The sequence below is a fragment of the Parambassis ranga genome, chromosome 2 (assembly GCF_900634625.1).
Source record: "Parambassis ranga chromosome 2, fParRan2.1, whole genome shotgun sequence".
Taxonomy (NCBI): domain Eukaryota; kingdom Metazoa; phylum Chordata; class Actinopteri; family Ambassidae; genus Parambassis; species Parambassis ranga.
In genome coordinates this window covers 29,012,812-29,031,146 of record NC_041023.1, presented here as the reverse complement: position 1 = coordinate 29,031,146, position 18,335 = coordinate 29,012,812, and the positions used below count along the sequence as shown (strand labels likewise).

At 40.3% G+C, this 18,335-nt stretch overlaps 1 protein-coding gene across 2 annotated transcripts in view; it reads left to right on the top strand.

Annotated features, from left to right (window-relative positions):
* Nucleotides 1-6,199: 6,199 nt before the first annotated feature.
* The window catches only part of wnk1b (WNK lysine deficient protein kinase 1b), a 73,225-nt gene continuing 61,089 nt past the window's right edge, over nt 6,200-18,335 (top strand). For both annotated transcript variants that reach the window (XM_028397426.1, XM_028397419.1), the window contains exons 1-2: nt 6,200-6,720; nt 9,564-11,162. In XM_028397426.1, the coding sequence (XP_028253227.1) occupies nt 10,206-11,162 (957 nt within the window). In that variant the 5' untranslated portion in view covers nt 6,200-6,720; nt 9,564-10,205. The remainder of the gene's footprint in view (nt 6,721-9,563; nt 11,163-18,335) is intronic.

Sequence of the window (18,335 nt, the reverse complement as noted above, 5' to 3'; positions counted from 1 at the left end):
TGCGGATAATTACAAAATGTTGCACAATCTAACTTTTGAAACATGTTTTGGGGTACCTTTGCATGTAGATAACAACAGAAACCTGCAGGTCGGGTTGTCTTGAGCCGACTGCCACTTTTATCCTGCTTTTGTATTACATTTTTACTTTGACAGGGATTCGCTGCACAATAATGCAGAGAGAGAGAGAGAGAGCTGGAAAAACAACTACGAGCTAAAAGCCCCACACTTCAGTATTTATGACAATTTTGATTTGTGCAATGAGGCTGTGGTGCAGACAGACACACACATGCTGAGACTACAGCTGGATTCCATCAAATTCTGGGATGTAAATCCTTTAACTTATAATTATTAAGAAATACTTAGCTTTAACATGTGTTTAACAATGTTTTATGTGACCACTAATGCTTTATTACAGGTGCTGACACACCAAATCCTGCCTGTCAGGGTATCCTGGAAGGCAAAAACCAAGAGAAATATTATACTTAAGTATAAGTACTTACTTTTTTTAAGCTGTGTTAAAAATAAATCCATTTCTATATGGAGTAGACCAAGTTATGTAACCTTTTCTTTTTGGTCATATTACTCTCCTCTCCTTTCATCATTAAAAAATGCAATAATAGTTCAGGCCCAGAGCGCCGCCACGCCATATTTAACCTATACTCTTAAGACCTCGGGGAGAGGGAGACCTCATTTACAATAATTACCTCTAATTTGAACTCTTTGCAGCGAGTGAGAACATGTGTAGATAAATATGTTTGGCCGCAGCAGGATAATGGCTTTCTGACATGCTCTGTGGGGAGACGTATATGGAACCACAGAGCAATGGAGACAAGCTTCACAGTAAGATCAGGTGCAATGAGTCAAAATGGAGTTTAATGGAGAGTGATAGACTGAACTCTTTAGTGTCACTATCTGGTAGAAGACTGTACTACACAATGATTTAACCCCAAACTGGCACTTCTAAATGAGTTAATTATGTAAATGTAAGTGTAATTCTCCCCTATCTCTGAGAATTTAGGTGTCTGCAAGGCTTTGTCAGGCACACACACACAGAGGAGGATTTGAGAGACAAAGTGAGAGAGCTGCATGCAGTATCACCAAGAAGGGAAGTGACACGTTCACTGTCGCAACTTGAGCCCATTCTTTGACACATATACAATAAACACACTGAGTTACTGTCAAAGAAGCCAAAAAAAGCTAAAGAAAGAAATTAAGTTAGAAGCAGCAGCAGTTTTATTTTATTATTTTTAAATGTCTAAATGGTTGCTGTTCTTATTTTTACACAATGGAAACTGTGGTTAATTGTCAGTATATTGAATTGAAAAGAGCACCTTCAGCACTGACCCTGACTCCTTCTGCTGTATACATTTGCATAAGATGCACAGTGTCAGCTCTTTATATCTGCTCACATACACTGTATTGTTATGTTTAGGATCTTAAATAATGGAACGAGTCTGAAACATGGCCCTTTTAAAGTACATCAAAACCACAAGCAACAACCTTTGTGGTGTCAAAAACTGCAGTTCCTCACATGGCCACTTGAAGGCCTGCTCCTAAAGTGAGTCAAACCCCATAGAACCCAATGATAAAATGTCCAAATTTACAGTAGAAATAAACCTGGTATGACAGCTGTATGACCCAGCTGGCTGGAGCCTAACCCAGCTATCAGCGGGTTCAGACCAGAAATTCCATAAAACTGCTAACCAGTGCACCACCATGCCACCCACATTTAGATTATATTTCAGTGATAATGCTAAACCAAAGGAGTTGACAGCAACACACAGACACACCCACACACACAGGCTTACTTTGACTACCTGAGCTGAGTTTCAACACTTTCTCTTACCTGTTGACGCTGGTCAGGGAGGACAACTTTTTGCTGACATCAGCAAGAGAGGTCGACAGAGGTCACACCGTGTCCTTTAACAAATCAGCGACACACACACACACACACTTGAAGAAACTGAGACACAAACTAGTCCCATGCAATGACAGGTTTTAACATACAGAGACAGTCATGATTTTGAACATGCAGTAACATATGATCAACGTTATTGATTGATTGATTGATTTGTCTGATTTATGCAGAACTGTCTGAATGCAGCTAAGGTACAGAAGAAGCACGACTGTATGCTTGATATAGGAGGTGAAACAGAAACCACAGCATTCACACATATACTGTGAACGAACATACACACATTCTTTTTTGCATATTTGCTCTTAGTTAGGCTTTAATCTCAAGCTTCCTCTTTTGCTTGCTTGTGATTACTTGTGTGTGTGTGTGTTTGCAGGATAGTTGCAGGACCAGAAAAGACATGTAGGTACATTTCAGTGTACATTTACCCATTTTAATACATACAGTACAAAACACTGCAAGTATCATGTTGTGGTGTGAGTAGAGCTATGAGCCATGGATCTGTGATGCTGTAGCATACTTACCACAAAATGCAAATAAGATGAAGTGAACAGATGTGATCAAATGAGAGCTGAAGGAAACTTTTCTCTCTCTGGTTGTCTCTTTTATTGGTAGCATGAAGAAAATATAACATATTTGTGCCAATTATGTGTCTTCCAATTACTTATGACATTCTGCATAAAGGTCCAAAGGACAACCCCACAGCAGGATTGTACAAAATTCAGATATTTAACAATGAAGCTTTACTATATACAATGCATCCTGAAATTCACAGCCAAATTTGGAATCAGGCTGTAACATGACAAAATGTGAAAAAAAAGTAAAGCACTGTGAATACTTTGCGGATGCAGTGTATATTACATATGATTACAACATGAATGTCATAATATTATTGAGATATTATTCAGTGGACGTTATGTACACAATACTTTATTATAGTAAATATTTTTTAACATAAATTCACATTAAAAACATACTCTATAAAACAGATCATTAAAATTGTAATCACTTTCAAATTGTGGAAAATGATAAGACAGCACTTCATTTCCCAGAATACCTTGCTGTATCCAAGTCTTCACAATGGTTGTCCAAATATTAGGCCGTTTTATTTGGAGCACACTCCAGTGAAATAAGTTAATTGAGGGCCAGGGCTAGTTGGTACTTTTGATTTTTGTAATTACAGCAACATGCAAAAATGATAACACACGTAAACACCTGTTGAGAGGATATTTAGGGTGGCAGGATATTCAGACCAGAATGATGACAATGACAAAACATCTGAGGAACTGTTTACCATTGCCAATGCCTGTAAAGTAGCTACTTTAATAAATGAGAATTGCATTGACCGAAACGTTTCATTTTATTACTCTGAATTAAAGATATTGATAATTATTCAACATTAAGGGAATGCATGCTTAATGTTAGTGTCTGTGCTTCGATTTGGAAGAAAAATGTATGTTAAAAGTATCACATTCTCACTGATATGTGATAAGAATACATTTCTCTGAATTGCAATGAATTCAATTTCACTTCCTGTAATTCCACAGACTAACCCACAGGATTGCATTTATTTGATTAAATCTACTTCGTGTCATAGAAAATTAAAGTCTTTCTAAAGTTAAAAATATGTGCAAATGTGTGTTTCATATGGAGAAGGTAATCAAGTTTTTAATGTAAATACTTTAGCCAGATATCAGTCATCCATCTGCCAGAGCAATATGCTACTACTTTTTATCCACATGCCAGCCCTAATCTCAAAGAAAATCTCACATGCCATATGACCTACCTAGAAATCATAAAGAACTATGCTGAAGATGGAAAAACAAGTTAGACAAGGCAGGTTGAGTTTAGATAGTGTCACTGTTTGATGGACAGAGAGATAGCGGTAGGTTACAGGGCAAAGAGAGAGATGGCAAAAGAGCAAAGGGTTAAAATAATACTTTAAGTTTATTACAAAAAAAAAATCCAAGCCAGCAAATGACAGATTATGTTGTCATAATCTCTTAGCTAATATCTCTGCTGGTAAAGCTGTCAATCAAGTTAACATGACCTACTTTAACAAAAGATATGTGCCCTGTGACTAAAATCAACCCAGCCACAGTATCTATACAGATGTTAGCTAGTTAGCAAGTGATGCATCAACACTAATGGAAGCCTGTTACCATCCAGATTACAAGTTGATTGAGGTGATCTAGCAATGCACCCTGCTGTGTGAAAGTTTGTGTAATTTATTCTGATCGATAATAAATACAGAAGCTGTTTTCATAGCATAAGCTTGATGTTACAAACCGGTCTGTTATATATAAAGAAATTATTATTAGATAGTGAAACCAAGTAGTTTAAGACTATCCAAGCCAAAAATGACAAAACCACAGTCCAACACAAACCCCCATCCAGTGGTTGAAGGCCTGGGCTTTGGGTATTGTCATGTCATTCTCCAGCACTAGCTTGCAATGGATGTCCCAGTTGTGTCAAGCAGCTAGTCTTGCTGTGTCCAAAATGTTGGCTTTTAACTGTATTTTTTTTATCTAAATTTATATTTGTGGATAGTCAGATTGTTGTAATCTTTAAACAAAATCACTCCAGCTGTCCCCTAAATGTGTCCATCATCCATTTTCATGCATCTCTCACCAAGAACATAAGTAAGGATAGAAAAACATCCCTCAGTAAAAGAAAGTGAAAGAAAACTAGTTGCATAAACATTGGCTTCATAGCATCACTGAGGCCTCAAGTTTTGCAGCTACGATGATGTCGATCTCACTGTAGGTGTGTATTGGTGTAGTATTTGTAGAACCTTGGGGCCAAAACGTGTTGTTCCAGAATCCAAATGCTAATACTGCCCTCAGGTTTAGGTCACAGCAGAGACAGAGGATAAATCAGTCATTCTGACAGAGTAATTTTAGTCAGGGCCACTTTTATGGGTTTACTCAAAAAAGAGGCAAAGGTGACGGAATGCTGAGGCATTCCGTCACAGAAACATACATGCCAAAGTATTAACCTCACACACACATTTCTAGTATTGTAGTAAAACACATATGGCCTCTTAACATATTGACACCTTAAAATATGTTCTGAATTCAGTAAAGCAAAGTGTAGGGTAAACATGTGCAGAATGTGTGCATATGTGTGAAACATCACCTCACATGCACACAGCATTTGTCAGGTCAGAATTCAGGACACAAACTGAATGATTCGCTCTGTACAGTAACATCTAACTCTTGGTGGTCATGTGAAGACCCAAAACAACAAGTTCATGACCCAGTTTGTGCCTCCGCCTACAGGCTACAGATATGAGGAGGGTGCAGGAGTGTTTGCTGTTTGTGTGAACAGTGGACAGTGAAAGCTCTTTTATTTGAATTAGTCAGGACACTTTGCAGGCTACAGACTATTCAAGAAGCAAAGTATTAATGATAAGATAGAAATGAGTAAATATAGCAGCATTCATTTCCAGCGCATACAACTTGATAAAAGGTCCACCAGCCTTTGTGCCGTCATCCACTACCTTGTCTCAAGGGTTTAGCATCCATGGGCATAAAACAAAACAAACAACAACAAACAAACAAAAGCAACATAAACAAAACTATAATATTAAAACAAATATATGAATGAAGCAATAAATTAGCGTACATATGTGTCTAACGAATAACAAGCATTCCTGATTATCCAAAAATCTGGCAACTGATGTGTTAAACACAAAATTAAAGCATGAAACACTTCATGTTGGCTGCATCTGCAGCTGTGTGGTAACTCACCATGCTGGAGTCTGCCTTTGCCTGCTACTGTCAATGAAGTAGGGATTAGTAATGTCACTTCCGGTTTGACTCATCAAAATAAGATTCAGTGAAGCGTTGACGTTTTTCTCAGACTAACCTCTTTTAGGCAATTTCAATAAAACAAAAGTGTGTCGAGTTTAATGCATTTTATTTTTTGTTGTGGTTGTTTGCTGTAAAAAACAGACTAGAAAACAGGAGAAGACGAGTGAGAGCTGAATGAGTTTCACATGTAAGGACTGCCAAAATCAATAAATAAACAAATGATTAAATAAGGAAAAACTAATAAAATATACTTATTAAAAGTACATAGTGAAAATATTTACAAAATGTGACATACATTAATCTTCCTATTATTTACTTTGTTCATTCGGTTTAATTACACAGTCTTTGTTTAAAACGTTGAGTTGAGCTTCCCGGGTTTTATTTTGAAAGAACGCAGCTCTTCCTCTATCATCCGGTTTAATGGCGGGCGATTGACGCGGGTCTGCTCTGTGAAAGCTCAGCCGTCGGCTTGACGAGTCATCGCCAGAGAGAAGCAGCACAGAGCAGAGCACACGGAGCCGCTGTCCGATGGCTTGAAAACGGGGGAATAAGCGTGGACACAGCGGATTTACTGCATCTCATAGACCGAGAGGAGCGCAGCTGCGGTTTCCGGAGCGGACTGGATGTTGATACGGATTATCATTTAGCATCTTCGAGTGTCGCCGCTTGGTTGCAGACAGACTGAAAGTAGTACCGACGTGACACAGCGGGCGAACTTGGCATCTGTGGGAGGTGTCTGTCTGTCGGCTTTGCCTCACTACACGTACCGCTGCTCGGAGCCTGTTGTCCAGAGGATACGGTTGTTGCTAAATTCTTGTAATTTACTTATTTTGTGTGTGTTTTTTTGGCAACCAACTGTGGCTTTAACGTGACGCACCACACTGACATTAGTGCTGTGTGTCGTAGCGGACCCCCACTGCAGAAAGGCTTCATCAACTTTTTATCTTGATATTTTCTTCGGCACCAGCACTGCACACACCGATGTAACAGGTAAAGTTTCATTTCTGCGCCATTATATTGCTTTATTATCCCATTCGTGACCGGTCGTGTCTTGTTTTTGCCTGTAGGCAAAGTTAGCCTCGCTGTGTTGAGTTCCTCAACAGGCAGCAGCAGCAGCAGTCAGTGAGCCCCTCACTGCACCGTGTGGCTGCAGAGCACACAATTCAGGACGTGTATCACCAATGTAAACCATGCTCAACAAGCAACTAAGTTATCAATGAATGCACCATCAAATTTTCACACGAACTTAACATATATTACGTCATAGGTTTGTTTTATCAATAATTAGAGCTAGTAGAGACCATTTTTGGGCAGATTTATTTGCTCTTCTGCACATTTTACCTTAATATGCAGTTTTTGTCATATTAATAGATTAATAAAAAATTAAAATAATTAATATTAATTTTTATGACGTATTAATTGAAACTAGAAAAGTTTGATTGCTGAAGAAATGCAAGTTTGATTGCTGCAGCTGAAGCATTGCTTTGAACGCTGATGTGAAGGATTGCTCTGAATTGCTGGAGAATCTGCAATCTGAATTTAATTTGCTGAAACACAGTTAAGAATTTGAAAAGATGAAGCTGTTATTTTGAAAAGTAGAAAATGTTTTAATATTATGAAGATATGAAAAAGAAACGGCTGAAGACAAGAACGGTATGAAGTCATGACCTTAAAGAACAGCCTGTGAATATACCATATGAAAGGTCTGAGGCTGGAATAATACCATAAGACTATAAGAAGCACAGGCTGTGTGATTTGAGTGTGAAAAAGTAGTATACAGCTGAAGGATGATCAATATGACAGTTCTACAAATATGGCTGCTTTGTATGCTGTCACCATGGTAAGAGTCGTCTGCCTGCCTGTATCCAGGGCAACCTGAATGTTTATCAGCTGCCCCTAACTGCAGCTCTCTCTGTCCCCCTCCTAATGTGTTTCCTGTTTAAAAACACCCTTTGAACAACTGCTTTCTGTGTCCAAACCGAAGCCTTCAGACAAAAAATAAGGACACCGTCAGAATCACAAGAAGTTGCTCTACAACACGGTATAATCTTCATGTCTGTGATGTCAAAGATGTGGAATTGTCAGCGAGTTAGAAAATATGGCAGCTCTGCTTCTCTGTTTTTGGTTTTACATTATGTCTTAAAGTAAGAATGACCGGCACTCTCCCGGAACAGCTGGCTATAAAAGCAAAACGGTTTGGTGTTCAGTTTTAAGAGTGACACCCTCAGAATGCTAACGAGTGTTCCTTCGAACTGATATAAAATTATCCCAGTCTCTCCATTGTGAACTGAATCTTTGGATGTTTAACGGTTTGAATCGGTCAATGCATTCTGAAGATAGATTAGTAGATTAGATATAGATCTAGACTTGTGATGTTAACACTGTATGCTAGCCTGTTACTGGTAATGTTAACCCCTGACCTCTACTGATCAGTGCATGTTTTTATAGGTTTAATTAGGGGAAATTTGTTTGTTAGCTCATGCTGCTGGTTACACCCCATTGGCTGTTGGTGATCACAGCGTTTTTTTAATGAGCAGTGATGCTGTTATATGTAATGAAACAGGAAGATGTGTCCATGTCCCAGGGTCTCACACACAGATGGATCAGACTGGAAATGCAGCTGTCTGCTGAGATTGTTAATAGATTGAAGAGGCTGTTTTGCAACTCAGATGAAACCCACTAAGCAATACACTTCAGTGAGAACAGCTGGCTCATACTGAAGTCATCAGTCTGCTGTACGTCTCTGTTCAGTCGGTGCCATCTCATTCTGAGTAAAGCGAGAATTACCTCATTGATCACTGTGGGGTTATTAACTACAGTGTACACCTGGAAACTGAGGACTCTGTCGGAATAACTGACTTCAAGTCCTTAAAACTTATTCATAACATGTAATGGAAAAGGGACATGTGTGTGTGTTTAAAAAAAAAAAAAAAAAAGGTACAAAGAAGCAGATTTTACCTCCTGTGACATCCTCATTGCTAAAATTTCCCTCATTTCCTTTATTTGGGTCAATATAAAGTAGCCGACTGAACTAGTATCCTCTGACCTCATTTCACATCTATTGGTGATGTGGAGAAAATTGAAAATGAAGATGATTTTAGCTGCTTGTACCACATAATACTCTGTGTGCTTCTCTGTTTGTCAGTGTCGCTAACACTTCTGTAAACCTGTTTTCTTTTTTTAGATGTGAGTTCATTTGCTGTTCCTCTGTTCTTAAATATGAATTTAGGCTTTGTGCAGTGGTTCTGTCTGTCAGTGCCGCCCCTCCTCTCTCATGCTAAGCTGCTGAGTTGCTACAGAGTAGCCTAACCTTGGGGTCAGTCAGGCTGGGGCTAAATTTGGAAGCAATTAGGCACTCACACTCTGCCACATCACTCCGCTGCATTAACTACACAGGGGGTAATGAGGAGGGAAAGAGTGGGGTGGGATGCAGATCTCAGTCTTTTTAACTTCAGCTTCAGTTGGAGATTACTGACTGAAGTCAGGATGATAAAATTGTGGCTGAGCAGTGATTGCTATTTTAACATTCTTATGAAAAGAACATTGAAACAAGGGAGTGCTCTTTACTTAGTGCTACATGACAGATTTGTGCAACCAAAACTGGAACCGTACTTGGCTGGTTTACATTTCTTCCCCTGCTTGTGTCAATCACTGTCCAACCAGTGCTGAAATATTTGATGCTATCTGACATCTTGTATGTTCTACAAACCACTTTGGCAGGGAGCCTAGTGTCTTCAAGATTCCTTAAAGTTGCTTGTGTCAGTTGTAGAGTCAAGAGAAAACGGATGGTATAAAGAAGTTACAGATTATTTTATTTTTTTTTTTATTTTCAGAGACAAGGACAGCTGCAGACTGAAGCTGGGGCAGGGTTGGCCAGGCTTGGCCTGTCTAGCCTTTTGTCTGGGCTTACCAGACGGACCAGCAACCTCTCAAGGAAGCTCAGCTCAGAGGAGGACGTCAACAGACCTCATCGTCCAGCTCTATCCGATTGTTCCATATTTCATCGTCCCAGCTTTTAGGATGCTCTACTTGTCTGTTTGAACTCCAGTCCTTCCATGTTGTGGTCATCCCTCCTTGGATGTTGGCAGCAGGATGGATTCAGGTGTTGAGTTGACGGTCATCACCACATTGCAGTGTTTGCAACCCTCCACCTCTGACTGCCTTTTATCCCTTCCCAAGCCCCTTCCTCTCACCTGGGGCTTCCCTGAGCCCTGCACGGAAGGGCCTTGTAGAAACTGTATGTTCCCTTGTTAAAACAGTTGACTTGCCAAGAGCAACCACAGTTAATAGGTCCTTCTTTAAGGAACTGCAAATTATTATCTGTAACCTTTGCTTTTCTTGGAGTTTGATCAAAGGTTGGTGATCCAGAGTTTACACAAGTAGGTTGGTCTGATTACTCACATAGAAAAAAATCTATCTATAACCTTATTTATAAATACAAAATTTCTCCTTTGTGTTCTGAGCCTTGTGGAAGAATGTCTGATAGCAATAGCAACAGTAAAGCAGTGAAATTCATTGCCCCACTCCCTCCTGCTTCTTCTGCCTCCCCCTGTCCATCACCCCAGACCCCCCAGAAGAATGTGAACGGCTCTGCCAGTTCAGACTCGCATGTTGTGGAAAAGCTTGGCGGACAGCCTGAGGTCCAACGCCGGCGCCACACCATGGATAGAGACTCGAAAACAGCCGAACACCGATTCTTTCGCCGAAGCGTTATTTGTGACTCAAACGCCACAGCTTTGGACCTGCCCAGCAAAGCAGCTGTGATGCTCACTTCACCTCCAGACTTAGAAGGGACTCCCAACTTCCTCTCTCCTCAGCCTTTAGGACTTGGGTATGGGGATCAAGACTCTGATGGCGAGGAGTTCTCAAGAGGCTCCTACTTGCAAGGCACCCCCCTTCAACCTTTTCTTGGGCTTGGCAGAACAGATGCAGAGGGCCACGTCCAAAATGCTGAGAAAGATTCAGGTGTGAACGTTATCACGATTGCTGTTTCCACCAGTGGCAGCGTTGAACATAGCACAGATGGTGCAGTAAAAGAGCCCAGCCCGACAGTATTGGATGTTACAGACAAAACGTCAGGCAAACAGCCTGAGGTCACATTGCGCCCCAGGGGGACTGCAGACCCTCAGCAGGTGGCAAAAGATGGAAAAGTGATAGAATATACAAATGAGGGAAGCATTTGTAGTCCCACAGATGAAAAAGACAGGGAGACAGAGGAGGATAAGGGGCTTGTGAAAACACGGGCAGATCAGAGGGAAGCCCTGAAACAAGTACAGGAGGATAAAGAGGAGGTTGAGACGAAAGCCGTAGGCACTTCACCAGATGGACGCTTCCTAAAGTTTGACATTGAGATCGGAAGGGGTTCTTTTAAGACAGTGTACAAGGGACTGGATACAGACACAACAGTGGAAGTGGCGTGGTGTGAGCTACAGGTAAGTCACCTCTTCATTGTCTGTTTTCTGTTATGGTACCTTCTCTGTTTTGTGTGGCCTATTTTTACATTGAGATCTTGATGATATGGTTTACAAGAACTTCCTGCTTACTCAGATACTTTTCTGTATAAATGTGAAATGAGATCGTAGCTTGATTGTGATTGCAATGCTGATGCAGATAACAGCCTGACAAAGGCTGCATGTTTTTTTTTTTTACAGGCAGTTTAGGTAAAGCATGAGAGATTTAGATGTGTCATAGCCTTGCAGATAGCAACAGTATTGGAGGATGTGGTTACTAGAGCTGAACAGTATCTGGTCCAGGTTCTGTATATAGATGTGGGTGTTGGGTGTTGCCTTAATATTTGCAAAACATTAAATGAAGATCAAAGATGATGGATTTCATCTGAGGAGGATTATCAAAAACACATTCTCTGGACTGGTTTAATGCAGGTTCGCTATCACTGACAGAGTTTAATAACACTGAACGGAACATGTTCGTAGACTGAATTTGATAAAATGTTTAAACACATTTGTTGGAGTGTTTTGAAAAATCTGGCAGCAAGAGGAGGTATAACATAACATCTTTTCTTCTCTCTCATGGTAAGTCTTTGGTTTTATTGACGGTTGATTTCTAAATGTGTGTGAACGGATGCTGTGGTGCATCACATTACCACTACCACAAGTTGCATAAAAGGCATTAAAAGAGGAAGAGGGTGCCTAACAATTGATGCCTAGATGTGACTGTGCTGAATGACTGTGTAGGTTTGATGTCCTGGTATTCAAATGCCATGTGGGAGGGTAAAGTGTCACAATAGCAGTTTGAAAGGTTTGTCTACGGACTTCCTGGTTGAAATCCCCAGACAGTCGGGAGAATTCAGGGTACTGAAACTTGCATCTCTCACCCACTTACAGTTATGTCAAAGCTGAGGAAGACAGATTGTGTTCAATCATCTCCTCTCATTCCCTATCTTCATATGCAAAAAAAAAAAAAGGCGCCATTTAACATACTGTAAAACACGAGACAGGATGGCACACAGTCACCACAGGATGCTGTTTCTTCATTACAGTGCACTGATGCAACTTTTGCAGTATATTTGTGTCAGAGAGAGAGTCAGTGTGCAAAGTGTGTGTTTGTGTGTGAGGTGAGACGAACAGAAAAGTTATAAGGAAGAAAGGATATAGACAGAGTCTTTTAGCGTTTGGCACAGACAGAGGTGCGTTCAGCAGAGATGTAGAATAATAGTGTCAACCCGGTCATATGACATGCAGTGCACTGACTGAGCTGAGGTTTTAGCGGAGGAAGAAAACAGACACATGGACTCATGTGAAAGTACTTGCCCTGATGATACACTTGCTACTGTGCCAGGAAAACAAATTTACAAGGAGCTAGAGGAGCAGTTTGTAACAGTCTTAGATTAAATGAAGAACAGCTATAATGTGTATGTGTTGTTTTGCAGGTATATCTGCTGATGTTGGCATGCTAACCATCTAGCACATCAAATGAGAGTCAATGTTGTCTGTCAGTAGATATAGGTTTAGAGTACCAGTGTTGTATTTGGTATAGAACTAATCCAACAACCAGCCTATTGATGTCTTAGATGAGCTGTACCATCTTGGTCTGCTGAAGGGCCTAGCTTGTTGGATCATTCTAGACTAAATGTTAGTTGGACTACATTCAGATTATTATCATTTCTAGGTGGCCTAGTGGCAGAGTTTAAGAATGTTGTTCCCTTACACATGCACACCTTGTTTGTGTAGCCGGCAATGTGTTGACAATGGCCACTTGGTGCTAGTTTGTAGACTTTTGCATCGCTGACGGGGTAGTTGATTGACTCTACAGTTCTTGTTCCTTACTCTGCTCCTATACTGAATTTATTACTCCTTGAGGCCATAAACACAAAGAGAAGGGTACTGCTGTTTTATTAACTTCTTATAAACCTTAAAGAATCTGTACATCTGTTCTGTTAGTCAGTATAACACAGAAGTTATCATTGTCATTGTTTTTACGCTCGGTTCCATTTTATGCTCTGTGGCTGATTGCTAAATTAATTAGAACTAGAAAAATTTGGATGGGTTGGTCTGTGTAATTAAATATTTTCTCTGCAAATCTGCATGTGTTTATATTTCTCAGTGTATGAATAATTTCATTGTCATCACTATCACAAGATGCTCCTCGAGTGTTCTGAATTTCAAGAGATAAAATCAGCTTAGCCTGATGCTCTGCATCTAGGATACGCCAGTTTGTTTATCAGAAAACAAATGTCTATGGTCTATTCAGTTTACCGTGTCTGTCATGCATCATGCTCTCTTTCCTGACTTCTCATTTTAATCAGGAAACCCTGTGATACTTGGCTGTTTTCTTTGTCAAGGAGGTCTGTGTCTCGTGATTTTGATGGTGCACACTGTAACTTAAACAATCACAATAAAGCAGTTGACACATAATACCCTCAGGATTACTGGAATAAAAATGTTCATAACATATACTTTGAATTTGTTATATAAGAGTTATGAAGGCATGCAGTGACTAGACTATATGTGCATGCAGAGACAAGTACTTTTCTGCACAGCCTGGCTATAATCCTGTGTGTGTGTGTGTATGGATGTCAAAGATGACTGAGCAACTGCTGACATGTGGCAGAATGGTGGGAGTAAAGTTACATGCACACACGTACGTACACAGACGCACACCCATTACATCCAATCACAGTCACTCACTGGGTGGGCATGGCAACTGGAGATCTGTGGGAGTCAGGATCCGATCATCTGGAACTTGTCGGTTTTCTGTATGTGTAAATGTGTCAATGTGGTGTGAGTATGTTTCCACCAATTTGAGTCACTTGCAATATACTTTTGTAAGTGAGCTGCTGCTGCCTAAATTTTAGACCTGCTTGTGTGAGAGATTATTTGGAGGGGTTGTATCTTAGCATTCCATGGTATCTGATCTAAAACAGGTTAAGTTATGTTTCCACAGGAATCCTAAAATGGATGGGAGAGGTGCCGGAGAGTGGATGGGAGATAGAACAGATAGTTTGTTTAAGCTTAAATGAGAGATTGATGAACAGATAGCGGGAGTGGGGAGCAAGAGGAGGAAGGTCACCCAGTAGCTTATCTTAAGGTGACTTTTTAGAGCAGACAGTAGATGATGGATGGGGAAGAGGAGGCTGATGCATCAAGAATGAAAGGAATGCTTGCAGTTTAATTTTGAGTTAGTAACTTAGAACAGAATATAAGAAAAAAGAAGAAAAATTAAAAAAATTATAGAGAATTTTAGAAAAGTTTGTTCTCAGCTGGGTTTGAATCTTGACATGTTTTCCTTGACCTAATTTGTGAATCTGCCTGCTGTAGTCACCTGACATGCCAGATTGTTTGTTACACAGAAGCATCTGGGAAGTCATCCTTGGAAGCTGTGTGAAAAGGATAGGCATGTTCAAAAAATACTTGGCAGGGGATGGGGATTTTTGTCACAGGAAATCAGATTGCCTCTGGCTATCATCAACTGAACCTGTAGTTTCTTACAACGCTCTGAACAACTGTGGCTTGGGCATAATTGGTATCCTGGCAGGATGGACTGTTTGTGATCCCGCAACAATTCAGCTGCCTTGGAAGCTAATGTTTTTCTTGACCTGAAGTTGTGATGAGCACCATCTGCTATCTTGCAACTACTGTTTACTTTTGTTCTGCATTGCGCAACATGTTTATGATTATCCTGTTGGAAACGCAGCCTAGTTCACTACAAGGTTCCTGAATCCTGAATGGAGGATCCTTGGTGGAAACATGGTATCATTGGCCATCAAACAGTTGTGAGCCTTCGCATGTTTGTGTCTCATGAGGTGGAAAAAAGAAAGAATAAGTCCTATAAGGTGGAAAAAAACTCAGGTCAAAGTTCAGCCTGTTCTTTCGGAGGCGATCACTTGGAGCTTGCCTAGCCTTCGACCACCTTTGAGTCAGGAAGGGGCAGCACAATAGAGCTTTAAATTAAACAAAATGAAACAGAGAGTCATTAATAAAGTTGGGCAAACATTTAGAGTGCCTGTGGTTGGAAGATGGAGGTGGGATAAGAAAGATCAAGAGAAAAAGTTGAAGGAAGTGAATTTGGAGGGAGTTCAGTGATAGGATAGATAAATGGGAAACATGGGGAGGAGGGAGGGAAGAAATGTGGGAGGGAAGAGACAAAGAAAATGAAAGGCAAGGATGATGGAGAAGGGGGAGAGGAAAAACCAAGGACAAAAAGACAGGTGACCCTACGTCTGTGTGCGCTTGTGTGTGTGACCTTAGGCTCTTGGCTCTATTCGCATTCAAAAACCTTGAAATTTCCCTCTCAACAGCAACATAAGGGAGATTAGCCCCCTCCCCATACACACACACACACACTCACTCTCTGTCTCTTTCACGCGCACACTTTTTGGAGCTTCTGGGCTGTCCTTCACTAAGGGTTATTCAGTCAGTGCCATAAGAGGAAAACTGGCCTCTGAGCCCAGACAGGTTTGTTGACAGGTTGTGCGGCTATGCGAAAAGGTTTGTCGACATTAATCATGTCATATGCATTAGCAGTGATAATATCATTGTGACTAAATAAATTGTTATTGATGCTTGTTTGTTAGGCATTTAAAAATATGGCTTACTGAAGGCAGTTTCACTCAACAGGGGGTTCTCTGTTCCACTTTAAGTGCAAATTACAAGGATTCGCCTGAACATGGTGAAACCGTGTTGTTGATATTTGCTGTGTTACACATACAAAGCAAATATCTGTGTACATTTTTATTAGATTAAAATAAAGGCGTCCATGAAATACATATAATCCATAAAAACATTCGATTTTTTTACAAGTCATCTAAAACTGCCTCCGTCTATGCTATTGGAATTTGTACATGTAAATATTTTGAACTAGACATGATATACGTAGTTACACTCATATAAAAGATAGTAAAAGTAATTTACAGAAAGATAAATACCCCCAGATTACTCCAGGGAAGCAGAGCTCAGGGGTAAGGGTTCGATTTTCCAGAGGTTCAGATTTCCCTGACAAAACAACAAACTGCAGCAGTGTCGAGTCTTTAGCAAAGCCTGATTTTTAACTGCTGATCGATTCTGAAGCTGCTGTAAAGCAGCACCAGCCACCCCTAGTGACACCTATTACAACCAATTAAAACTGGAGTTTCCATTCTTTATTACTGAAGGTAACGCTCACAGTATGTAAATGTAGTTCTGTGCAGTTCGTGTTGTGTGGTTGTAAGTGTAGCTCTAGGGGATTGTTACCTTTTGGCTGTGCTTCGTTGCAGATGAGCTCAACTGTTTAATAATAAGAAGTCAAAGTGGAAACTTTGCTGGATATTTATTGTGATTTTAATTGTCATAGACACACAGATGGCTTTGTGGATGAAGGAATTTAAGAACCACCCGAAAAGAGAATTTAAAGCTGGAATGAACATGTTCAGGGTGGAAAATCACTACGGGACACCCCACAATTTTGGGTTTACATCAACTGTGAATGATCACGATTACATCACTCATAAAGTTGTTTTTCTTCTCTAATAAATCTGGTTGTGAAACAGGTGAATGTTTCAGCTTTGGACTCGAGCAGTCACCACAGCCAAACAAGTTTGCTCCCTGCCTCGTAAACTGCAGGAATGAAGGGTATCCGGGGGAATGTTTTTGACTTGGTGTCAAGGTGAGAGTACAGTAACCTGAATAGCTGAACTTTTTACATAGACAGCATTCCATCACACACACACGCGTGTAAAAACACACAGCAAGATGTTGTGTTTAAAGCAGAAAAATGTGTGTTCAGGTCGCTATGCGTTTAGCTCTGATGTCAGATTATTTGGAGATGATACCGATACAATCCCATTTCAGTTTGTTACTCATCTCACAGCAATGCTTTGTCTTTGCCTCACTCTATCTCTCTGTCATGTGTCAGTAACCAGCTGTGAGCTGGCACTTCCTCATATGTAAACCATCTCTGTTTCCGTCCACACACATTATTGTGTTTTTTGTGTGTGTGTGTGTGTGTGTTTCCCACACTGTTGAATAGTAAGGTCAGGCCATCCTGCCTTTAAGAATTTCATCAGTATCGATTTCAGCGGAGGGTCGAAGGTGTCACATGTTCTACATTTCAGTTCATGTTGTGTTATTAGTGACCTTTCAAAAACACTGCATGTAGTGTAGACCTTCCACCCATGGGTGTAAAGCATTTTATCACACATAAATCTCACTTCACAGCTTTTTAAAGCTTTGAATATGTGTGCTAACATTTCTGTGAATGACTGTGAGGAAAAAAACATGCTGCATTAACTCTCCAACTTTTGTTTATTTAGAAAAAAACAAGAAGCAAGCATATTGATGTACTCAGGCATGTGTGCGAGCAAGTGTGTAAGATGCTGAAGTGTTTTGGCACCTTCTTCTAAATAAAGCCGTCTTGCAAATGAAGCGAGCCGAGAGCGAGATAAATGTCTGTGATTACGTCACACTACTGAATGTAACAGAATGTGTGTTCATAATGATTACAGTTTGGTTTAATTAGAAACAGGGTGTGTGTTCTGTGTGTGTGTGCCTCATGGAAAAGCAGTTGATGTAGGGATTGTGTGTGTATGTGGGGTTAGGTCAGGACAGTGAATGCATCAGGCAGATGTTAGATGACTAGCACAGTGAGACATGGGTTTTCTATTTTGTTTTTTTTTCTTCCCTCTCCAGCTTTGCTCTTTACGATCACAGACACTCCTCCCTCTCTTTATCTCCATCTTTTCCTGCTCTTCTCATTATTTTCCTTCTCTCGCCATTATAATCCCCTCGTCTCTCCCTCTCTCTGCCTGACATGAACCTTTCCCTTCCTTAAATTTTACACATTAAAGCAAGAAGTAACATTTAGTTTGATGCTTCCAGTTTCACTGCCGCTTTCTCAATCATTCCATTATTGATCTTTGTGTAATCTTCACTTAAAGACTCTTTTTTGATCTAGCATGAGCCTGAATACTACTACACCACTGTTTTGCATTGTGTGCAAGTGTGTGCCTGATTAGCGCAAAAAAGGTTATGTTTTTTTTATTTGCTTCTAAACAATACTGACACTGTGAAACAACAATCACTTGCATGGAAATCCTGAGCCATGATTAGCTGACAGCTGCGGAGGGATTGGGTCATGTTGTTTTTAAGCCTGAAATGACAAATCTAGGATCA